At 45.6% G+C, this 25,271-nt stretch overlaps 1 protein-coding gene across 21 annotated transcripts in view; it reads right to left on the bottom strand.

The window, feature by feature from the left end:
• The window catches only part of Eif4g3 (eukaryotic translation initiation factor 4 gamma 3), a 208,565-nt gene that overhangs the window by 106,525 nt on the left and 76,769 nt on the right, over nt 1-25,271 (bottom strand). For 5 of the 21 annotated variants that reach the window (XM_029476711.1, XM_029476716.1, XM_029476698.1 and 2 more), the window contains 5 exons: nt 16,334-16,429; nt 15,011-15,136; nt 11,786-11,818; nt 1,930-2,109; nt 1,497-1,611 (listed from right to left, as the gene is read on the bottom strand). In XM_029476711.1, coding sequence (XP_029332571.1) covers nt 1,497-1,611; nt 1,930-2,109; nt 11,786-11,818; nt 15,011-15,136; nt 16,334-16,363 — 484 coding nt within the window. In that variant the 5' untranslated portion in view covers nt 16,364-16,429. Of the gene's footprint in view, nt 1-1,496; nt 1,612-1,929; nt 2,110-2,944; nt 2,966-11,785; nt 11,819-15,010; nt 15,137-16,333; nt 16,430-17,185; nt 17,204-25,271 lie in introns of those variants that run through there. The other 16 variants (XM_029476700.1, XM_029476701.1, XM_029476707.1 and 13 more) reach the window with 9 other exon arrangements.

The raw sequence follows: 25,271 nt of genomic DNA, 5'->3' as shown, positions 1-25,271 counted from the left end.
AGCCCTGGCTGTCCTGGAACTCACTTTGTAGACCAGGCTGGCCTCGAACTCAGAAATCCGCCTGCCTCTGCCTCCCAAGTGCTGGGATTAAAGGCGTGAGCCACCACACCCGGCCAGCATGACAATCTGAAAGCTACGTCTTACTTCTCACATAGGATGCAAGAGTCATACTAAGAGCAACAGCCAGCACCGGCTTCCACACAGGAAGAGTCTGAAGATCACTCTAGGAACCAGGGAGGATGCTGCAAACTATACTTAGTGAGAAACCGTGGAAAACAGTTCTGTCAATTACAACATATTCTCTTTGCAACATGGAATTTAAAGAAATATTAATTTTAGGACGTTTGCTCTGAAAAATATGTTTTTCTACTCAGAAGATTTCGATAACAATACTTATTGTCAGAATACAACTTAACAGAGCTGATTTATGTTACTTGAGAAAATTGAGATGATAAGATAAACCATTTTGAAACAGGGTTGTGAGGCAGTACTCACACACACACAAGAAAGATTTCACACTTTAAGCACCTTGCCACCAGAAGAGAGTTAGCCCAGTGCAAGTAACTGCAAAGCTACTACAATGCCCCTAAATCCTGAGGGCAGGAACTCTGAGTGGATGACTGTGTTAATCCACAGTCAAAGCCTCACTGCTGTACCCTGACCGCACTATGAAAGACCACTGCTGGCTGCATCCCAAGCTCCACTTCCTGGTATTCTGAGTCTCCTCCTTACAGCTCCGAGCTGTGGGTGAAACAAGTGTCAAAGGCAGCCCGAGCGTTCCTCAATTATCTGCGTGATTTCTAAGTTCCCTGTGAACTCACGAGTCAGTTATCACCTTGCATCTGTGTTTTTGTACAGAAAACACCTTTAAAGCTGAGGCAGGAGGATTCTGAGTTCAAGGACAGCCCAGTGTACCCAGTGAGAACCTGCCTCCCCATCGACTTTCTGTCCAAAGGCATCTTGTAAGATTTATCTCAGCTAATCCTCAGAACTGCCCCAGGACAATGGTGCTGCCTGAGAGGTGCAGGGAAGGAATCACCACACACAGCCCACTCTCCAGAGTCTGCCACTCACTGTCGTAGGTGCCTGGGTTAGAGCAGAAAACAGAGGAAACTGAAATCTCTGCGCCATAGATAGTTCATGAGATGAAGTGGGCAGAGTGTGCTGAGAATCAAAGCTCTGACGGAGGGAAATGTAGACTACCAACAAAACACATAAAAATGTGCCTGACAGTTACATGGTGGAAAAAGCCCAGACCTGCCACATGAATCCAACAGGATGATGAGCCCTTTGGGTGTCACTGACTACACAGACTTTTATAATAATTTCCTTGTAAGCTACTCCCTAAAAAAAGCTCTCAAGACAAAACCGTTTATAAGATTGTACTTAAAAATTTAAAAATCCTTTGAACCTCTAAGCAGCAATACCTAACGTGGCCAGCAGACTAAGGCGAGCGTGACCAATGAGCAGAAGCAGCTAGACGATTCCTTACTCACCATAAGCATTAGCGAAGTCCCCAGGTCCTGGTCCAGGATAAAAAGGCCCCGGCCCGGGCGGCTGAACTGGATACTGCTGTGGGGGCCCCACGTACGGAGGGCCGCTGTGGCGGTACTAGAAAAGAGCACACATGTAGATGACACAGGGAAGCTTCCAGAAACTAAAGCACCATTGTGCAGAGACCGTCTACAAGACATGAAGACTTGGGTATGAAACACATGCCAGTGCTTGTTTTCGGGAGAGACAGTGACAGGGAAGAGGTCTCCAGCAACTTGTCTATTTGGATCAGAATCTCTAGATAGTTTTATTAAAGTTGACAAAAAAATGGATAGACATATAGTCAATAAAACAATTCACATTATCACTGAAATCCAGGCCGTCGATCACTGCCCCACCCACCTGCACCCCGCTGGACCCAGGCTGCCCTATTACCTGTGGTATGCAGTACTGAGGCCCCTGGGGCACTGGGTACGGCATGGGCAGATGGTTAACCATCATGATGTGCTGGTTGGCCTGATACACAGCGGTGGGGGTCTGCGCACCGGGACGAATGGAAGGACTGCTGTTTGGGATGGCAGCTCGGGGAGGCTGGATTTGAGGCCTCTGGAAAAACTGGGGTAGGGAGATAAAAATGTGTTTTTTCACAAAGGGTAATATATAGCTCTAATACCTTAAGTTTTCTCCCTTTGCCCCACTATTAAGCTCATCTACTTAGAGATATAATAACTAAGTTCACAAAATATATTCCACACTAAGTCAGGTTCTGATCAATGTTAATACATTAAAAACAAGGCAGTCTCCATGCTCAGGCCTCCACTATCTAAAAGTTTAAGCCATGCACCATAACTGTTAATTTTAATATCTATAACAAATACAACAAAGGAACTGGCATTTCTCTAAACATTACATTATAAAAAGCAATGGCTTCTGAATAGAGAGTGGTTCAAGATCAAATGATTAAAAAAATCAGAAGTAGTCAACCTAAAACAATATTACCAGCCATCTGTAAACTACGTAGGAGAAAAGAATCTACATGAGCAGAAGCCTTTTCATCCAAGTCCAGCAAACCACACCAAAATCATGTCTAAGGTTGTCTGTCTCATATAGAAAGAAGCCTGTCTTTAGAGTGTCAGTGACACACCCACACTCTGAAGCCCATCCCAATTCTGCTTTCTAAAATACTCTGCAAAAAAAAGTGGGGAATCAAAGTCAGCTTCAGAATAGTCTAAAATGAGCAGAACTCAGCGCCCGCCCGCCCGCCCGCCCGCCCGCTCAACCACCCGCCCTCGGCAGCAGTACCTGGGCTAAGGCACAGTTCTCGATACATGCTTAAAGCTCAACCCTAGACTCAGTCTCCAGTATGACTGCATCTATCGCTAGCAATCGCACTGTAAATTAACGGAAGACAGAGTAGTAAAGAGGCCATGCAGAACCAGTAGTGTGTTACCTGGATGGGTCTGAATCCTCCCTTCAATTATGAAGCAAGAAGCAGCAGGAAACAGAAAGAAAGCCAATGGAAAAGCTTACGGATCAATAGGAAGGGCGGGACATAGCATGTAACGCAGCAAAACCACCTTTCTGCTCAGTGCTGCAGAGAAGAATCAAAACTCCAGCAGCAGCGTGACTACCCTCCACTCAGGACTCGAGCACACATGGAGTCAAACTTCTGCTTACACAGTTAACGTTTCTTTTTAACAAAACTCCAGTGACAAAAATCGTCCTAGCAGTTTCTGTAACACCTTTTTAAAAGTGCTTGGTAACAGAAGTACACTTGGGACTATCTTACAACAGTCTAGTCTTAACTTAAATAGGGCATTCAAAAAAAAAAAAAATCAGAGAGCTCTAATACCAAACTGAAAAACCGTCGTCCAGCTCTGAAAGGCCCTGAACTGCCTCCTGACTGGACACGAGCATTGCTCCTGACTTCAGGCTCTTGAGCCATAGGCATTCCAGGTCTACAGAATTGTTCATCTTGTGCTAACGTGGAAGAACTATGATGGGGGGGGGGGGGCAGTTCTCACTCCCATTCAACCTCTGTACAAGGAAAGCCCTACAGAGATCCGAGCACAGGAAAGCAGGAGAACAGATGAGTGAGGGGCCCAGAGGGTCCAAAGGAGGAGCTGATGGAGATGAAAAAGACAAGAGGCAAAATTGCTCTCTGAGGAATTAAGAGTTGGGGATGAATGTTAAGATTCTAACAAAAGTCCCCTGGTTGTCTCTACTGACAGCTATGGGGACAGACACAATCTGTATCGGCTGCAATCAGGAAGGCTGAGATGGTGACACTCCATTCCATGGCCAACAGACACATTCCCACTTACATAAGTCTGTGTTGTAAACACAGTTTTAGAACAAGCAGCATTTCTATTCCACTGACAATGCATCAGGAGGTACAGAAATCTCGCTGGCTTTAAGAAGGGGTCACTGTCCCGCACTCACTATGAACACTGAAAGATGTGGAAGGATGGAGAGACTTGTGCCATGAGGTAGATCACTTTCCATCAACTCTAGACAAAATCAACACAAGAAGAGCAACAAACCCGCAGATGGATCTTTGCTAGCTCATCATCTGACATTACACACTAACTCCCACCCCCATAAAGAGTCGTGTTATGGGGTAGCAACGGAGAAAAGACAAGACAAGAAACTGCTTAGCTCACATACGAGTATACTGACAACAGACAAGGCAAGCTCTCCTACATCCTACATACGAGCGTTTTCCTGACCAGTATCTCAACTACTCTGATGCCATCCTTAACAAGCTTGCACAATAAAACTGTACCTTATTCAAAAGCGTTTCTCAATAGTGTATTTCCTTCAGTCATGTCGAACCCAAGTGTTTCTAATGAAACTCCTGATAGGAGCCAAGCCAAGCTGACACAGCACAAACGTGTACCTATGCTGATAGGAGACATTTTTATTATTTCAACATTGAACTGTGTAAAATCCATTGACATGGATAAATTAGGTAAAAACAGATGAGCTCTTTCCAGCAGTAAGGAGCTACCAGACTTGGCCCAAAGCGTCTGTGTAACACTAATTCATGCTCTCCGCTCATCTCGAAGGCATTTGCTGCTGCTGCTGCTGCTGCTGCTACCACAGATTCCCAACAGAGGATCAGAGTTTGCTAGAGGGCTGGCGGCTCCTCATCTGCTGGGGTTAGGCTCTAGGTCTGGACTGTTGGCTTTTGCGTACAGGACCTCTCTAGAGTACTTTCTCTAGATAGGAAGCAACCAACCACAAGAAATCTATTCATTTCAAAGTCAGAGGGGACTTAGTGGAGCCTTTATCCAGCACACTAACATATAGACATCTGTAATCATAACTAACCCTACTAAGAGAAAGGAGGCATTGATTCCTTCACAAAATTTCTGTCTCCTAGTCAAGAAGATATCTTCTATCCTCGAGACCAACTATGCCTTTTCAAGAAAGAGGCATGTTGGCATGCATAAACATGCTTGCCATGCCATCTGAAAGACCTACTCAAACTGTTCCTTACAGAGGAAGGCTATCTGGAGCCTATCTGTCCTCTTGTCTAGGCAGACAGGCACACACACACATACATACACACATAACAATCATGCACACACACATGAAAGAATGCACACATACAACACATCCACCTCCGTGGAGGACTAGAAACGCTGTGCCAGCAGGAGACACAAGGCAGAAGCTGAGGTTGGTTGGTTTGTTTGTTAATGCCCTTTCCTAACCGCTCAATCAATTCTATTTAATAGTGATGCAAGAAATACAGGCTATTTTTCAGGTCAGTGGGCATGGCAGTAAGCTACCATTTATTAGGACAAATATAAGAAACTTAGGCAGTGAAACACATAACTGTCTGTACTTAAGTGAGTGTCAAACACCGAAGGCTTTTTTACTGGCTCCAAAGTACTCAGTCTGCATCATCCCTCCCCCTCATTCACCATCTATCCCTAACATCCAAAGTTAGATCTAACCCTTCTGTGTAACTGACAATTCACAAAGTTATCTGAAAACTGCTGTGGTGGTTTAAACAGAAATGTCACCCTGCACTCCCGGACTTGTGTGTGAATACTTGGTCCATAGGGAGTGGCACCAATAAGGACAACCTTCTTGGAGTCACTTGTGTCACTGTGGGAGTGGGCTTTAAGGTCTCCTATGCTCAAGCTATACACAGGGTGGCACACAGTCTCCTTCTGATACCTGCAGATCAAGATGCAGAACTCTCAGCTCCTTCTCCAGCACCATGTCTGCCTGTGTGCTGCCATGCTTCCTGCCATGATGATAATGGACTAAACCTCTGAAACTATAAGCCAGCCCCAATTAAATATTTTTGTTTATAAGAGTTGCCCAGTTATGGCGTCTTTTCACAGTAATCAAACTCTCATTGATATGACTGATTGCCACTGCATTTCAAGTGATCAACAGCAGATGCAGTCAGGAGCTACTGCACACTACACACACTTCACACAGTAGTGAAAGGTGTGCAGCGGAAACACCCATCACCACAGAAAGTCCTATTTACTAACAGTGCTGCGACCAAGGGCTGCCTCAGGGAGAAGAGAATGGACCCCAAGTATTCTGTCAGGAGGAAGAGTCTGGGGGTGAACATCCTCTAAGAACACATCATTCCTAGTTTTAAAATCTAGGGACTTTGGGAAGGGACTGGAGATGATTCAATAGTCAGGAGCACTTACTGATCTTCCAGGGAATCCTCCAGCGCCAGGGAGGCGCTGATACACTCCTGTGGCCACTATACACCTATGGCTTAAGCATGTGTGTGTGTTCATGTACACGTGCATGCACGCACACATGGGAGGGAGGAGGTACCAGAGACCTTTATTATATGCCAAATACTTTATACCTCAAACTCCCACAGAGAAAATCTACGATGCTAGTATCAAACTTGTAGGTCATTTACAAGCATATCTTACCCATTTTATAGGTAAGAAAGCAAACGCCCAGGACAGTTGGTAGTGAGGCTAACCAGAGGATGCTGGAAAGGCGGCGCTTGCCACTCTCCCTCCCTCCCTCCCCACTCCCCTGTGACCTATCTCCCATACCTGTTCTACTGTCCTAGTCACTCTCCTAAACTCTGCTGTGCCCTAGCTGTTGCCTCAGAGGCAGGTTTAAAGCCTTTATCTTAAAAGTACACTTTTTAGTAGAAAAACCTTCAAGCCTGTGAATAGAAAGGAAAAAAAAAATCACAAGCCAACTGGCTTAGATTTATCTTCTGGCAAAATAAACCAACAGGAATGCACACATTTCAGAATTCCTCCCCAGTGCCATCCCCAGCTCACACTAAGAGCCAACCATTGGGAACACAGCATCTCACTCAGCATTTATCCATATCACACACTCAAAGAGCACATGACCAACTGCAGAGGCTTCTCTGTGAACACGGGAGAAACCCAACTTCCTGGTTTTCTCTCTTTATCAGGGTACACGTGGGGTGAATGCCTTTACTCCCAGCACTCAGAATGTAGAAATGGGTGAGTACCTACAAGTCTGAGTCCAACTTGTCTAGACAGTGAGTTGCAGACCAGGGAAGGCTATACAATGAGACTGTGTTTTTTACCGGAAAAAAAAATGCAAACTATAAAAAGCTAACACTTGATCTCACCATGAACCCCCAAATCAAGATAAGGATAGCACCACAGGGAACTGCAAATGGCAACTACAGCAATTTCAATAATTCAATACAAAGCACTACCTCAGGCCGGGTTACAGCGCACCTAGCAGACTCTGCCCGCTGAGGCCATCCTGCTCTCTTAGCTTCTAGCCACCCTGGGATTTTCAAGTAAGAAGGACGGAAAACTAATAGCTTTCTACGGTGTCCCAGCATATTATCTCCTCTCTTGGAAGAAAAGTGTTGATGCTAAAAGTTCTGCAGTTACAAAATGACAGGCTAGGAAAATCTAGACAAAAAGCAGCCTGCCTATGCCAAGACCCAATAGCATGCACACGCCATGCACGAGGCTGCTGGATACCTCACTTGAGCAGGGCTCCCCTGACAGGGCTGTAAAGCTCCCTCAGTGTGCCGGACAGAGCTAAACTGCTTGGAAACAAACACAAATCTAAGAAGCTGATTCAACAGCAGATTCTCGGCTCTACTGAGAACAAATAAAATATTCAGTATTTAATTACATAACTCCACTTTACACGGGAAAAAAAGTAGTTTCTAACTACATAGAGCAGTGTTCTCTTTTCACAAGGATCCCTTCAAATAGTCCCTACTTGACAACTCACTTGTTGCCTGTCCATGTCTGCTGAAATACTTACGAAGCCACGATCATACCTGTCACACACTCATAGGGAATATTCTCTAATGTACATCTCTTTACAAAACATAACAGGATACAGATGACAAGTCAGGGCTGGAGAGATGGCTCAGTAGGTAAGAGCATTGACTGCTCTTCCAAAGGTCCCGAGTTCAAATCCCAGCAACCACATGGTGGCTCACAACCATCCATAATGAGAACTGACACCCTCTTCTGGTGTGTCTGAAGACAGCTACAGTGTACTTATGTATAATAATAAATCTTTGGTCCAGAGCGAGTGGGGTGGACCAGAGGGAGCAGAGGTCCTGATTTCAATTCCCAACAATTGCATGAAGGCTTACAACCATCTGTACAGCTACATGTATATAAAGTGAATTTTAAAAAAATTGGAGGAGGAGGAGGAAGAAGAAGAAGAAGAAGTAGCAGTAGTAGTAGAAGTAGCAGTAGCAGCAGTAGCAGTAGCAGTGCTGGGCTAGGGAGCCGGCTCAGCAGGAGTAGTGCTTGTGGTGAGGACGAGCCTGAGGCCCTGAATTTGATTCCTCAAATATAGGTAGTTCGAGCCACCTCTGTGGAAGGAGAAACAGACTCCACATAAAAGTGTCCTCCGCCCAAAACTTAGGATACCCAAGATATAAGATACAATTTGCTAAACGCATGAAACTCAAGAAGAATGAAGACCAAAGTGTGGACACTGTGCCCCTTCTTAGAATTGGGAACAAAACACCCAGGGAAGGAGTTACAGAGACAAAGTTCGTAGCTGTGATGAAAGGATGGACCATTTAGAGACTGCCGTATCCAGGGATCCATCCCATAAGCAGCTTCTAAGCGCTGACACCATTGCATACACTAGCAAGATTTTGCTGAAAGGACCCAGATATAGCTGTCTCTTGTGAGACGATGCCGGGGCCTAGCAAACACAGGAGTGGATGTTCACAGTCAGCTATTGGATGTATCACAGGGCTCCCAATGGAGAAGCTAGAGAAAGTACCCAAGGAGCTAAAGGGATCTGCAACCCTATTGTCGGAACAACATGATGTACTAACCAGAACCCCGGAGCTCTTGTCTCTAGCCGCATATGTATCGAAAGATGGCCTAGTCGGCCATCACTGGAAAGAGAGGCCCATTGGACTTGCAAACTTTATATGCCCCAATATAGGGGAATACCAGGGCCAAAAGAATGGGAATGGGTGGGTAGGGAAGTGGGGGGCGCTATGGGGGACTTTTGGGATAGCATTGGAAATGTAACTGAGGAAAATATGTAATAAAAATATTAAAAAAAAAAGTGTCCTCGGGATTCATATGTGCACCGCAGCACACACAAACACAAGTGATAACACCCTCAGCTGCTGTAAGCTGCATGGCACATCCTACCGAAGCAAGCGAAGACCTTTGGTGCTAAGGAATGCAACACACACCTCTCTGTTTAGGAGTAGACTGCGTTAGTGGATTACTTGGCTTGTAAATATATTTTTAGCTTATTCTTTGAGAACTGAAAATAATAAAAAAAAAAAGGTTGTATTGTAAGATAAGCATTATTAGAAGAGGAAGAAAGGCCAACCACTGCCCTGAGATGTATTTTATATAAGGGGCATGGCCACTCAAGCCAATCTTATATCCCAGAACTTTTTGAAAGTAAATCACATGCCTAAGAGAAAGCTTAGAAAAGGACTGCTCGGAGCAAGCCTTTAGAGTGCTTAATGCAGTATTCAAACCTCGAGGCCACCGCAGCCCATCCCAGCCATCACAAACACAAAGCCTTTCAGTTTCTGATCCACTCATGGGAGAGCAGAAATCTCTTTAGAGTAAACCACCTTAAATGGTCTGTCACTCTAGTGAGTGAGGCCAAGAAGTACCACTGCTTCGGTTTCAGACTTGACCCTTTCATGTGTAATCTGTACCTCTACCACAAGAAGAGGAGAGTGGCCGAAGGCAATATAATTACTGCTACAGGCAGTCTTCCCTGAGAAAAACCAATGTTTAAGAAACACAAAGGGCGGGGCTGGAGAGATGGTTCGGGGGTTAAGAGCAAAGACTGTTCTTCCAGAGATCTTGAGTTCAATTCCAGCAACCACATGGTGGCTCACAACCATCTGTAATGAGATCTGATGCCCTCTTCTGGTGTGTCTGAAGATAGCTATAGTGTACTCATATAAATAAAATAAATCTTTAGAAAGGAGGGAGGGAGGGAGGGAGGGAGGGAGGGAGGGCGGGCAGACAAAGGTGAGGGTGGAGACTTATAGGAGTCAGGAGGCGCCTCCTTCTCTAGCTAACCCACAAACCACCCTTGGTGGCTCTGCTCCTGGATCAGGTGTCCTTGTTTCTCTCTTAGCAGAATTTGGTTCCACCTTGATAAAATAAAAGCTTTGTCTCTGGAGAGTTGAATAAATTCTTAAAACTTATATTAATTCTGGAGCTGAGCAGATGGCTCAGTGGCTAAGCAGAGGTCTCAGGATTGATTGCCAGTGTCTACCTGGTGGCTCAGAGCCATCAGTTATCCCGTTCCAGAGGGGATCCAATGCCCTCTTCTGGCCTCCAAGAGCAACAGTGCTCATGCAGTGTAGCCATGTATGTAGGTAAGACATCCATATATATTAAATGAATCTAAAAACAATTGTATTAATTATGTGACTCTTAAAGGAATGACATTTGTAAGTCGTAGCACGCACATGTTCGGATACATCCTGCTGACGGCTTCCTGTCCGTTATCTTCTTACTCTTCACAGTATTCCTTTGAGGCGTCATTATCAATCCCATTTTAGAGATGAAAAACTGAAGCTAAGCCCAGTGAGTAACTTACCCAGAACCCTCAGTTAATAAGGGGGAATGAAGCTCACGTCTGCCTAGTGCCAACATCTCAAAGTCTTTGTAGTAGTGTATCAGCAAACTGAAATAATTGAATAACCCCGCCACCCATCCCAAGATAGGAAAAAAAAAAAAAAAAAAAGAATAACATCCATGCCATACCCATGCTTAAAATATCTCAGAATTTGGTGGCCCTGTCTCCTCCAAATTGTTAAGACTACATCTTAAGAAACAGAGCTTTGTATCAAATCACTCTGTATAACAGAAGACTTCAAGTGAGGCAGCACACAATGTGTAATAGAGATCCTGGACAGAGCATCCCGGGCAAACGCAGGAAGGGACGGTCCACCTCATGTCTCTCAACAGTACTATGTTGATTAGAAGCATCATTAAGAGCACCGAGTGACTGCCCACAGTGCGTCGGATGCTGTGTGCCTGCACGTTCCTGTTGCATCCGTTTACACCACAGGGAACTGAGGCTCAGAAAGAGAGCTGCTCATGCAGTTGGTCGCATGCAGTAGGCCTGGCAAATACGGCCCTAATATTAACCTCGGCTCTTCCTACCCGACCACAGAGAAAATCTCTCAGACACGCCGGGAAGTGTTAGCCTGGGGACAAGGCGGCAAGCGGAGCCTTGTTTCCCACATCAGGTCACCTTTAGTACAAATCTGCAAATGCACAGCTGTGTCTGACATTTTAATCGTTATTTCCTGTAACGCCTTATAGAATCATAAGTTAACACATTCAGATTAAGTAAGCTATATGAAGAGTTCTATATAGCAAATGAATGCACCTCATTGTTAATCAATTTGTTATGAGGTCTAAGTTAGTAATTCTTTGGAAAGAGGAATGCTATCCTATGTATCAGTATCAGTTACAGGAGAATGTTAACAACAACCCTTAGAATGGTGCCTGCTCCATCACATTCTTTATTAATAAAATTCACAGAGAATTAATATACCTAACATTTCAAAATTATGTAAATTCAAAGTATCATTTCAAGGAAAGAAAAAATGTTTTAAGTTTGCTCTGGCAAATGGGCTTATTAAAAACAAAACAAGTGAAACCAACGAGAAGTAAAGTCAAGCCAGCCTGCCAGACAGGGGCTGCTCCGGGAAGTCACTGGGTGGCCACATAGCGGGGCAGCATTCTAAGGGTCAGCAGCTACTAAGCCCCACATGTTATGTTAGTCAGGGTGACCGTGAGGGACAAGAGTACAGTACCTGATGATGGGCAGGTCGAGGCCCCGCTGCAAACTGAGAGGAGAAGGGAACAGACACAAAAGGAAGGGCACAAAGAGTCAGAAACGCAACAGAAACCAACGTTACAGTATACAACAAACTAAAGGATAACAACCCACACGGGAAAAAAAAATAAAAACACAGAACAGTAAAGGCTCTGCTGCAGGACAGTGACAGACAGGCACCAAGACCCAACAGTTGACACCACCGCCCAGGCACCCTGGCATTCAGAAACTGGGAAAAAGCTGTTGAGCTATTAGCACCTGGGTGTTCTCTCATGAGAACAGCATGAATAAATAAAGCCTTTTAAAAAAAGAGAAAAAAAAAACCAACCAACCAACCAAACAAACAAACAAAAAACCCTGCTGTAAAGGGAGTCTAAAACACTAGGTGGTTGGCTGTATTAAAATGAACATGGAAATCAAATATACCGTATGAAAGTGTGCGCCTGGAGGACACCAGAAGTGGTTACACTATAAAAGCATGGCAGAGACTTGTATCCACAGGGAATGCCCATCAAAAACAGACTCAAGTTTTCCGTAAATTAGATGGGTGTCTAACACACAGGTTTGAGGTGTGTGTGTGTGTGTGTGTGTGTGTAACTAGGTGTGGTAAAGCAAACAGCCAGGAAAGAGCAGTGGTCTCCACCATGATTAGTCAAAATAGCATCCTTTTAAGATGGAGGGTAATGGGAAAGACGTACAAATTTTTAACTCTATTTGCAAGGAGGAGCGAACCCTGGCAGCCCTGCTGAGGGAAGGCTTGCCCACCACGCCCCTCAGCCCCTCCCAGGGCAGGAGAGAAGGGAAGCTGAGCCTTCTGTGGGTTCCAGCAGGTGGCATGCACTTCTACTCCACCTCTCAGGACAATTTCTCAGACTTCAAAAACAAAACATAAAAACAAAACGAAACAAAACCCCTCTGGAACTAAATAATTTATCAGAGCAAAAGACCCCTAATAATAATTTGAACTACAGAAGACAGAAGAAATACAGCATACAAAGTCACCTGAAGGTAACCCCCTCCCTCCTTTAGCAGTGAGAACATCACAAACACAGTTCTGAGCACAAACCACTTGGCTGCTGTTTATAGGAGTTAAGCACTAAGCAAACCTCTGTCTTGGCAGCCCCTGTGCCTTTACAACCCCAGAGGAAGCCGGATTGTGAGAGTGCGAGCCACTCTTCTCTTAGCACTTCACTCACCAACAAGAGGAACATCCAATTTGTAACTCACCCTACTGTGCTACGCTGGACTGAAAATGTCCAGCAGTCCCGTGGACCACGCCGCGCAGCCCCAGGATGGGAGCCCACTCAACACACATTTCTGACAAGCAAGCCTACCCCAGAGGCTACAAGGTCATCAAGTGTTTACAAGAGTGCTTTAATGATCTGGGCTTGCTCATAGCATGTGAGAAAAGCCACCAAATCTGGTAAATTGGCTTTTCAGAACGACAGAAGGTGGCAGCGAGGAGTCCTCTAGAATCTCTCCTCTTTAAAGGAACTAAGGCTTTGACTTTTTCGTTGTTCATTTCTGAGAACAGAGCAGTTAGTTTCTCCACTATGGACATCAAGTTTCAAGATTAGGCAAAACCATCCAGATGCCCTGAAAGTAGAGGGCAGCAGGAGAGATCTCTAGTAATACATGAGAAGAAAACTGTCAAGAGGGCCACTTCAAACACAGCGGCACGGGGAGCCCGTCTCATCGCTACTCTGCAGAAAGGCCCCATTTCCAAGGTTCTAACAAAAGAGTCCAACTTCAGAGAACCGCAAAGTTCCAGTCAAGAGACATGTCTTACAAAAGTGTACATAGATGTAAGAAGAAAACCTTAACTGCACCACTGTGAAGGCCCTGGAAGATCCCTGGACTGCTCTGCATTGGTCCCGAGGGCCGGAGGGCTGTCTTTTAGAGTCAGGCTGACCCTATGGATGGCTGTAAGCAACAGAACAAACTGTAGTCACTGCTGGCCTGTGTTAAAATAGAAACCTTTTCTTTTAACTTGTTTTAGAGATGGTGAGGTTGTAGCTATGAAGGAAAGCAGCCTAGTGAGCTGAGCAGACCCAGGGTTACTGCCACCCACCACGGCCTTCCCTGCTGCGTACAGTTGGTAACTGAGTATGGCCAATGGAACAGTTACAGATTACTACAAAAGCCAAATTGCTCCTATTCCAAATTAGACTGCAATAGCTTCACTGTTTTTCTCAGTCCATTTAAAGACAAACTGCAGTATGAAGAGTTCCATCAAGAGAAAGCAGCAGACGGGAAGCGAGTCAGCATTTTCAACAGGGAGAAGCAAGGGCCTCTGCATCCTCAACCTAACGCTGAGAGTGCGGAGCAACTAGAAGTACACACAGAAAGGAAACTGGAGTGGGAAGGGGCACTTGAAGCCAATAGGACTGAAAAAGCAGATGCCCGGAGAACAGAAAGGCTACCCTATGCATGGCCAATGGCCTGTTACAGCAGAAACATAATGGAATTAGTTTGCCACTGTTCAATAAGCTGCAGGCCCCTCCGTGCAGTCCCACGCCTCTCCTTGCAGTCCCCGCAGCTGGAGGATGGAGGACAATGACATGGCAGCTTGGGATGGGAACAGAAAATGCAATCCCGCCAAGCTTCACACCCAAGTCTACCCTCCCGGCTCCAACACAAATGAAACAAAAGCTATTAGACCCAGAACAATAAGCAAGAGTAGCTGAGGCGCTGCTAGTCTTGCCCTTGCTGTGGGGCATGGAATGGAATGTGCCATGTGTGGGTTTTAGTAATGTGGGTGGTAATGGTCACTACCAAAGGAGATGCAAAAAAATTGCAAACAGGATAGTAGCTGAGGAGTTTATGACCACAGGGGGGGAAATGGCTGATAACTATAGATAATTGTCCCCTTGATAATCAATTATAAACTGGGAAGGGTAGGCAAGAAGCCTCCCAATTCATCTTTTAGATTCGAATCTGAACGGGACATTCCACTTCACACTTAAAACAAGGGGAATAAGGTAAAGCCCAATTATTCCTGTCTAATTCCCAATAGACGACCCACCCAATTTGTAATGGTTTTCCCACAGTGCCTGGCAGGAGCTGGCATGCCAGGCTGAACTTCCAGGGAAGAAGCCATCAACGCACTTCTGTTCATCAGCCAATATGTGGATGTGGTCAGAAATAATGTGTGCCGGAGGCACTGCTGCCTGCAAGAAGTACAGTTTGTTATATTGCTTACAATGTAGTATTTTATCCAGCCTCTTCCAGCCAAGGACCTGTAAACGGGGGTCTGTTCCAAAACCTTCCTCCTCTTCCAGGTGTCTGTGCAATGTATTGGCACTGTTCTGCCGGGCTGTCGAGAAAACTGGTTTAGAGATGCAGCTCTTCAGTCAGGTTTTGCGCCAAGCTCTAACCATGTAATTTCTCTCTGACTGTTTTTCCCCATCATTTAAATGGGGTAGGGGAGAGGGCCACAGAGTTCTCTACAGCAAGACATCCATACTTAACAATTAGGATGGGGGAGGGGAGTTGTGTAAGTGGTTCTGCTGTGGTCTCAGGCCCTCTCTAAAAGCCAAGTGTCCACATTCCCAAACCACTCTCAGAACAAAACTTGCACCAGACATTGGGGGTTCACCGTTTCAACAAAACAGGAGACAAGCAAACAGGCAACAATGTCTAATGCCCCACAACTCTAAAAATGGCTCGTCCGACAACTGCGGGGAACCAGGATCTAAGAACAGGATGCTGGAGAAGAAGGCACCGAGGGAGAGGAAGGCAGGAAGAGGTGAGAAAGACAGGCCACTCTGTGCAGCCTAGACTCTCCTAGCTCTTTAAGCAAGTCTCTGGAACATTTCAACAATTCAAACTTCATGCATGAAATCAAATGAGCAGGAGCTAATGCAATGACCTTCCTGTGCTACAAGCAAAAAAGCAGGGTCGGGGTGCAAAAAGAAGATCCTGTATTCCAAGACTCCACAGAGCTCAAGTACAAGGAGGGACGTGAGGTACGATGAGATGTTAGAGACACCTTTTGCCCAGAGCTACACATGCAGGGAAGGAGACGAAGCTCAGGCTTGGAGAGCGGAAGCCACTGTGTACTGTGAGACAGGAGGATGGCCTGGAGCCCGTCTTAGACGTGTTGCAATCCACATGAGGGTGAGCAAGGATGACTGCACTCACATCTGTATGGCAATTCATTTACCACAGAAGAGATGAACACGCCTGGGTGGACATCATGCACGTGACCATACTGTCGAATGGTTAGAGCCGACTGGTGACGTGGGTCAGAAACCCTTCTTCCCACAGCACTCACCGTCATTTACTTTTCTGAATTCCCAGCAGTACAAGTAAAATGCTAAGAACTTAAAGGAGGAAGATCTGAAAGTACCGGACTGTGCGGAAGGAAGTGCGTGGAATAGCTCTACCTTCTCTTCCCTAAGAAATGGACATGAGCCCTGTATCTGAGTTGCTGCAATGCAAATGTGACGGTGATGCTAAGTCTTCCCTAGAACAAAAGATCACAGCAGCGGTGCAGAGGCGAGACCCACCTCTGCTTACTTACCGGAGACCGGGCCTGAGGTTGAGAGTTCATTGTCTGAGGGGCTTGAGGATAGACCAATGTGGCTGGACCTGCATTCTGTCCAGAGGGATAAGGGGTCTGTCAGAGAATGGCAAAACAACAGCATATTTTTAAAAAATGACACAGCAACTCAAATCCAACACTTTAAGTTTGCAGAAGTGGTATGCACTGTGGTCTGTAGCAAGTTTTAACGTTTTAACTTTATCATAGTTTTCAGCAACTAAAAGCAGAAGGTAGTGTATGCCTGCTGACAGAGCTATCAGCAACCCAAATCTAGATACAGTTAGATCAGATGAGGAGTGCAAAGGGCCCGGTGGAACTTCATCAACTTCATGCATATGTGTGCTCAAGCGCATGCGTGCATGTGCGCAGGTTGTACGGGGTGGGGGGTGGGGGTAATGAGTGGAGGCCCGAGGGTGTGGGGCAATGAATGCTTCAACACAGCAGTCATCTCCGGAGCAAGTTCCACAAGAGACAGAAGGCCAAGAACCACCTTAAGTTCTTTCCTTATTCAAATTCTATTAAGTCTAGCCACAAACTGAACAACAGAGCAGTTACCCAGTCATGAATATTAAGTGGTTAAGAACTGAACAAACTGATTCAGGTTTACTTTTTATCTTACCAAAAATTCTTTTTTATGACCACACTGAATGGCTTGACTATATCAACTTTTTCAAAATACATGTGGATATCAATTTTGACTAATACTGATTGTGATGGTTTGTATATCCTTGGACCAGGGAGTGGCACCATCTGAAGGTGTGGCCTTGTTGGAATAGGTGTGACCTGGTTGGAATGGGTGTGTCACTGTGGGTGTGGGTATAAGATCCTCACCCTAGGCCTGGATGTCAGTCTTCCACTAGCAGCCTTTGGATGAAGACATAGAACTCTCAGCTCCTCCTGCGGCCATGCCTGCCTGGATAACTGCCATGCTCCCACCTTGATGATAATGGACTGAACCTCTGAACCTGTAAGCCAGCCCCAATTAAATGTTGTTTTTTTTTGTTTGTTTTTTGTTTTTATAAGACTTGCCTTGGTCATAGTGTCTGTTCACAGCAGTAAAACCCTAACTAATACACTGATAAAAAATGTTTCTTCACACGTTTGAAATATAGTATCAGATCTGGCATGGTAGTGAAACCTTAAATCCCGCACATAGGGTAGAGGTAAAACAGATGGAAGTTTGAGGGCAGCCTGGACAAACAGCAAAGGCCATCTCAAGCCGCAGATGCATGTGTAAGCACGAGACCTTCCTGTTCGGCCTCACACTCTGCCAGCACACTGCTCTCACAACTGCTGGGCCACCACAGAAAAGGAGCCCACTGCCTTTTCATGGACCATGCTGGAAAGATATTGATAGCCACAGAGACTGATCAGTCAAAATTTTAATAATGTCTTCAACACAGTGGCCAACAAAGGCCACACAAAGCCAACGGAAGAGAAGACCATTAATTAGCATTCGGGCCCGAGGTGTTTTTATTCAGTAGTAATGGCACACGGCTAGCCAAAGGAACTGTCCTGTCTATGCTGTTTTTAATGTGCTTTTCATGTCACCTGCCAGTGCCACCAGGGGTGCCAGGTATATGTTGTGGATAAAAAGGACTGCAGGCCACCCCAGCTCTTTCTCTTAGTGCCCTCTCTGCTCTGTCTGTCTGCCCATCTCCATATCCACTTGGCTCCCTCTGTTGCACAGCGTAATTTCCTAGGGTACATCTTGGCATAGACCAGCCACCGGTCCCCGCCATGGCACCACATACTTCTTATGACAACAACCAAAATAAAATAACAATTTTATTTTCCTGTAGCTTAGGCTTCTTCTCTAAACATCTTTTAAAAAATCCAAATGCTTCTCCTTATTAAATATTTACACTGAATGCATGTAAAGAGCCAATTCCTACTGCATCCACGGCAGCTTTGTGTAAGTGGAAAGCACGGTGTCCGGTGCAGGCACATAAACACAAGGCACACAAACACACAGAGATCAAGGGCCTGGGGTAGGCACAGAGACAAACAGCTGCATGCATAAGAGCTAGTAAAGACGCGCACACACACACACACACACACACACACTCACTCACATACACAGTCTGGTACAGGCACACACCCATATACAGAGCAATGTCTGGAACAGGCACACAACTGTTGTGTTTCAACATAAGCTACTGCACCCTCAGTAACATGGTGGTGTTTGTCAATGGCGCAGGGTAAAGGAATTCTGCCCACTTGTCCCCCTGGGCACTTGTCTTCCTGCTGTGCTCTGAGCAGTAGCAGGAGAGGAAGCCTCTGTGGCCCTTATTCACGGCCTCCCTGGGAATGATTAAACCAGTTTCTTCAGCGCGCCCTTTTCAATAGTCTTTTTGTTTTCACTGTGTGAGAATGTGCCCGTGTGTGGTATATGCTTGTGTGAGTCTGGTAACTGCAGAGTCTAGAAGAGGGTGCTGGACTCCCTGGAGCTAGAGTTATGGACAGTGGTACACCACCCAGTGTGGGTCCTGGGCACTGAACCTTGGATGCCATGCAAGAGTAATACCAGCTCTTCACCACCGGACCTCTCACGCCATCTCCAAAACATCTTTTTGATTTTTCAATCAGGTTTCATTACTGTAGGTGTGAGTGCTCCTCCCAAATGTGGTCCTGTGTCGCTGCATACATGTGGTGGTCAGAACTTGGTTCTCTTTCCCCCTGTGTGGCACTTTGGTCCTTCAGGCTTGGCAGCAAATCCCTTACAATGCTGACTCACCTTGCCAGTGCCAGTGGAAGCCAGCTTTGACCTGGCTAGGGACAGATCAGTGAAGTATCATTTTAAGAATTACTCGGTTTGAACTCGGTGTAAGACAACTGCCTAGCACCTCCAAGGCCCTCAGACTTAGTATCTGGCGCTACAGTACAGAAAAGAAGAGGTGCTACACATCAGAACCATAACAATGATTCCATCCTCCAAGAAGGACTGCACAGACATATTTCCTGTGGACAGTGACCCTAGTCCCCTGTCCTTACAGAGGACTGCACAGACATAGTTCCTGTGGACAGTGACCCTAGTCCACTGTCCTTACAGAGGACTGCACAGACATAGTTCCTGTGGACAGTGACCCTAGTCCCCTGTCCTTACAGAGGACTGCTCAGACTTTCCTGAGCTTCACGTTTCACTGAACTCTGGTGCTCGCCTAGATAACTGCTAACAAAGTGCAAGCTGAAGACAGGCTGGCCACACAAGTCCTCAATCACTTACACAGAACTTTTAAGTGTGTGGTAATTATTTTAAGATTTTGACAAACAGAATCTAAGGTTTCGGGGTGAATTTCACTGGCAGATGAGAAGAGGGGAACTGCATATGAGTTACAATAACCTCAGACACAGTCCCATGGAACCCACACATGGGACTAAGATGGATTCCTACTCCCTCCCCTGAAACAGTCTCTCTGTAGAGCCCAGGCTGGCCTCAAACTCAGAGATTCACCTGCCTCGGCCTCCTAAGTGCTTCAATCAAAGGCGTGCGCCACCATTGCCCGGCTTGGATTTTCTACTTTTATAATGAAAACAACAAATGTAGGTGACAAAACCAACAATGACAGAAAGCACTCAGAGAGCACCCGCTGCACATCAAATGTAACTTGGAAATAAAACATCATTTCTCATTTTAAGGCAATTTACCACCTTAAGTAAGTAACACCAAGTGGACGAAGCCCAGTACATTGTGCACGAGAACGTTCACAGTAGGACTGGACAGTGCGCTGCTGATTTGCCAAGGGCTGCTGCGGAACACCCAACCTTCACAGCACTGAACTTCTTGACCTGAAAATGCATTTCTAGGGATGCAGACTACAGACAAAATTCACATTTTCACCAAGCTCAAATGGAACATTCTACAGTTCTTAAGTATTTGTTATGGTTTTGTTTGGTTTGGTTTTGGTTTTGAGTCTGGATATCACCATGCAGCCCGGGCTGTCCTGGAACTCACCAAGCTGGCTTCAAACTTAAGAGAGATTCGCCTGCCTCTGCCTCTGAGTACAGGGATTAAACGTGTGCACGCCCATGTCTGGTGAGATAGTTAATCTTAAAAGAGCTAGGTAAGTGTGTGTGTGTGTGCGTATACACACACACATCAGCACCATGGCATATAGAAATATATTTATGGGGAGGTGACTCCTAAGTTTAAGACCATGAAATGACTTTAAGCTTAGTCTGAGCAACTTACTAGCACCTTGTCTGAGTCTAGAAACTGGAAAAGCAGAGTTTGGAAAGAAAGACACTGGGCCCATCTCTAATGGCAGAGGCCTGCCAGCAACCTAAAGCCTTGGGTTCCATCACAACCCCACAGAAACAATCTCTGTATCTATGGAGGAACAGCTCTTAGCTTTCATCTGCAAGGACAGACTGAGAATTCAGGCAAGAGACACTATTTTCCCATTTTAGAAAGCAAATCTTTTCTCATTTTACAAGCAAGAAGTATCATTTGAAAGCAAAATCAAAATGCCCCTCTGCCAACAGGAAACGTCACAGACACTTAAAGGATTCAAGGAGTCCACGGTCGTCACATGACAGCTGGTGGCGAGAGAAGTCTGCTGAAGCTACAGCAGCCATCTCCCTTCCTGTCCCCAAATCTGAGTAACTGCACAGCACCTGAAACAACCTGAAGCTTTATTATTTGTTATTTGAAACAAATAATTAATTGGGCACAATGTTGAACCTTAGACAGTTTTTAGAACCTTTAAAAAACTTTGTATGTATTACATGTGTGCCCCTGTGTACACCACAGCACGCAGGAGGTCAGAGGTAAACTGTGGCTGTCAGCGTTCCGTCTACCATGTGGGTATGGGAGTGAGCATAAGACATCAGGCTTGGCAGCAAGCACGTTATCTACTGAGCCACCATCTTATTTCCCCAGGGTCAGATATTTTAATAATCCAATAGGACCAATATGTGATCCATTGATTAAGAAAGGAGTATATAAGGGACCACATCTAAATCAGAGGCACCCTTCAAATGGGGTCCAAGTCAGGTCCCACTTATGTGAAATCAATCTCAAGTCATGCAATAAAAATGCCATTCTAGGCTAGCACAAAACTCCTAAGGACTGCATTAACTAGAAAGTGCTGCAACAAAAGTCACAGCGGGTAGTCTAACCATGTGACGCTGGGACACAGCTCCTCAGCTTTGACTAACAGGTAGTTTAACCATGTGATGCTGGGACACAGCTCCTCAGCTTTGATTAACAATCTTCTAAAACAGGAAATAAACTGGGTGTAGTGGCACACACCTCTAATCCCAGATCTAAGGAGGCAAAAGCAGGCAGATCTCTGTGAATTCAAGGCCAGCCTGGTGTACATTGTGAGTTCCAGGCCAAGCACGGATACATAAAGCGATTCCTGTCTCTAAGTAAAATAACAACAACGCTGGAAATGCAAGTGCACAGTTCTTGGTGTGTTGTCTTCTCATCAGCACCAGGCACTGTGCATGGTGTAAGCGAGCAGCCGAGCACAGGGAGCCAAGAGCCAGGCAACCAGGACACTGCGCTTCCTTCTTAAGGAATCCAGGCATCCTCTGCCCTTCCAGATGATACAGGGCTCAGGTTAGTGGGGCACTCGAGCTGAACCTCCGAGAGCAGGGGCACCCAAGTGTCAAAAAGAAGTGTCAACCACAACAATGACTCCCTGTTTCCTAGACAAATACGCAAGTGTGATTACGAGCTCGGGCTGCTCAGAGCTCCTGCCCTCAAAGGCATTGTGATCATGGTGGACACGCTAAACACTCAGTGCATGGCTCAGAAACTCTCTGCACAGGGGAGAACCCAAGACTCACAGGATTCAGTAGCAAGGACATTCAGCAACAACATACGTGCACTTCTCCACAAGGTTGCATCAGTGATTGCACTAAAAGGCCATGAGTAGAAAACACAAGACAAGGTAACTCCCGAATTGCCTTTAGAGAATATGACCGTTATCTTCCACTGCTGTTCTGTATTTAAATATCCCATCACAATGCTAACAGTAGAGCAAGAGTGTATAGGAGGAAGATACAATCATTTAGAAAGGAAAGCACTCAATATGTCTCCAATAAGTCTCCAATATGACTTCCATCTTGCAAAACTAAACAAAATATAAAAACAAAACAATACCCACACAAGTTATATTTAGACCATGGCTGAGCAGGCTAAGTCAACATTGCCTGCTGTGTAATGTGACTCCTAGAGAACTCACCCTGAGGATAAACAGACATCACATGAGCAGGCCCAGAGAAGAGCTGAGTCACCCACCCCTGGCTCTCCACAACTACCATACCATAACTTTCTGCTGTTTTCCCCATTCCCACCACTAAGTCAGTTTCCTATGATGCCCAAAATGACACCCATTGTATATAATAGAGACCAGCTTAAGCACATCAGGGCTCTGCCCCATCCTAACCTATTCAAGTCCTTAGTGATACAGAAATTAGCAGCCTGCCAGGCAGGCAATACTCCTCAACACAGCCACACCCTATCCACCAGGGAGGCAAGAAGCAGGCCTGTGCATCTGCACACGACAGACGCATCCCTAAGGCACTGCTCGAGAGCAAAGCTGCTTCCCTTTCCCATGAAGATGTCACTCCATCACCAGTAGTCAGTATTTCCCAAAGTTCCCAGGTCAGAGTAAGAGAAGCAATGCAGCAGTGTATAGAATTCTGATTGGTTGTTGAGCGCAATGAGACAGAGGGAAAGGGTGTATCAGCTGCACAACTGCTTCACAAGTCACGAAGCACCTAGAAAAAGCAGACTGTAGAGGGGGGCATGTGGAGAAGTAGCAAGAATGTCCAAAGGCAAGAACGTCACTGGAGGTTTCCAGGCAGGTCCAACAGTGACTACTTAGCAAGCAATGACCTTCGTGCCAGTCATCAGGTAAAGGAGAGCAGCGTCTTGGGGACACACAACAAAGAGCATCATGGAGCACAGTCCTTACACAGGAGAGCAAGCCACCTAAGCTGGAACCAACAGGGGCGGAGGGAGGGCGGGGTGCACAGGGCAGGAACTGGAAAGGACACTCCACACTCAGAATGATGTGAGGTAGAAGAACAAGGTTTTAGGGCCAGACTAAAGTTCTAAAACAGAAGAGGCTCAACGAAGCAGTGCTGTCCTCAGATGTGTTTAATGAAGCAACTATTACACGAAAGCAGTAAGGCGCAGCTAAAGGCTCAAGTGTGGGGCCTGCAGTGAACTTGGACAAAGGTGAAGACGGTAAATAATATACTAAGGAGAACGAGACAGCAAGATGGCTGAACAGGCAAAGGTGCCTGCTGACAACCTGGGTCTGCTCTCCAGAACCCACAGGGGAAGGAGAGAACTGACAGCCACAACTGTGTGAGTAGATACACACAAACACACTCATGGCCAGGCGTGGTGGCGCACGCCTTTAATCCCAGCACTCGGGAGGCAGAGGCAGGCGGATTTCTGAGTTCGAGGCCAGCCTGGTCTACAGAGTGAGTTCCAGGACAGCCAGGGCTACACAGAGAAACCCTGTCTCCAAAAAACAAAAGAAAAGAAAACCCACACTCATGCATCACAAGCTAAGACCAAAGTATGAAAGCAGCAGGACACCAAACACGCTCCAACACACTCTAACATGCTCTACCACTCCTGAAGGGAGCACGGGACAGAATGGCCAAAACTCCAGCCCAGGACCCTGCAGACTGTCCCCTTAGGGCCTCTGTCCAGACACGTTAGTTTGTTTCTCCAGAACACACATTTATTCTTGCTTGAGTCCTTAATAGACAGACACCTTCTCTGAGCTGGATTTTTAAGTGTAAAGAATACATTCATTCATATTACATTAAACTGTAACTGTCAAAAAAACAAAAAAAACATAAAAACTAGGTAGTAGGAACCATACAGAGACAAGTCAACCAGAGTAAGCTAATTAATCAGAGACACAAAACCAGTCCTTTTTAGGAGAGAAAACATCACTTTAGATCAAGACCAAATAACTATACACTGGGGAGGGGGAAGGGGAGGGGTTGTCACTTAGGCAAAAGAAAAAGAATCTTTAAAGTAAGATGAGGTAGCAAGGCAGTGGACAATACTGATCCCTATAAACTGTCCTCTGCCCTCCAGACACAGGCTGTGGGACAAGTACATACATGCATTAAAACATTACGATGAGGGGCTGGAGAAATGATTCAGCGGTTAAGAGCACTGACTGCTCTTCCAAAGGTCCTGATTCAAATCCCAGCAACCACATGGTGCCTCACAACCATCTGTAAGGAAATCTGATGCCCTCTTCTGGAGTGTCTGAAGATAGCTACAGTGTACTTACATAGAATAAATAAATCTTAAAAAAAAAAAAAGTTAAAAAACAAAAACAAAAACATTACGATAAAGTAGAAAGGCAGGCAAAGTCAAAGAACAGGGCATACATTCCTTGACTATTGAGTTTATTTCCTGTTGGGTACACAGCTACTTTAATGATATAAAAGTCTCTATGAATTTTGTTTGTTTTTGTTTTCTTTTTTGAGGTACAGTTTCTTTCTGTAGCTCTCCTGGAACTCATTAAATAGACTCGGCTGGCCTTGAACTCACTGAGATCTGTCTGCTTGTTTCTAGCTCTTCAGTGCTGGGATTAAAGACAATTGTCACCACACCCAGTCTATGAATTATTTTTTAAGAGATAAAATCTGAGGTGACTGTAGACATCCTGTTCCTACTCTTTAGCTACTTAATTAGGGATTCTACTGCTGTGATGAAACACCAAGACCAACAAGCAAGTTGGGAGGAAAGGGTTAATTCGGCTTACACTTCCCTGGCATTACCATCGAAGGAAGCCAGGACAGGAACTCAGGGTAGGATCCTGGAGTCAGGAGCTGACACAGGGGCCATGGAGGGGCACTCCTTACTGCCCTGCATCCTCGTGGATGGCTCAGCCTGCTTTCTTTGTTTTTGTTTTGTTTTTGGAGA

The sequence above is a fragment of the Mus caroli genome, chromosome 4, assembly GCF_900094665.2.
Source record: "Mus caroli chromosome 4, CAROLI_EIJ_v1.1, whole genome shotgun sequence".
NCBI lineage: Eukaryota > Metazoa > Chordata > Mammalia > Rodentia > Muridae > Mus > Mus caroli.
This window is presented reverse-complemented; position numbering and strand designations above follow the sequence as displayed.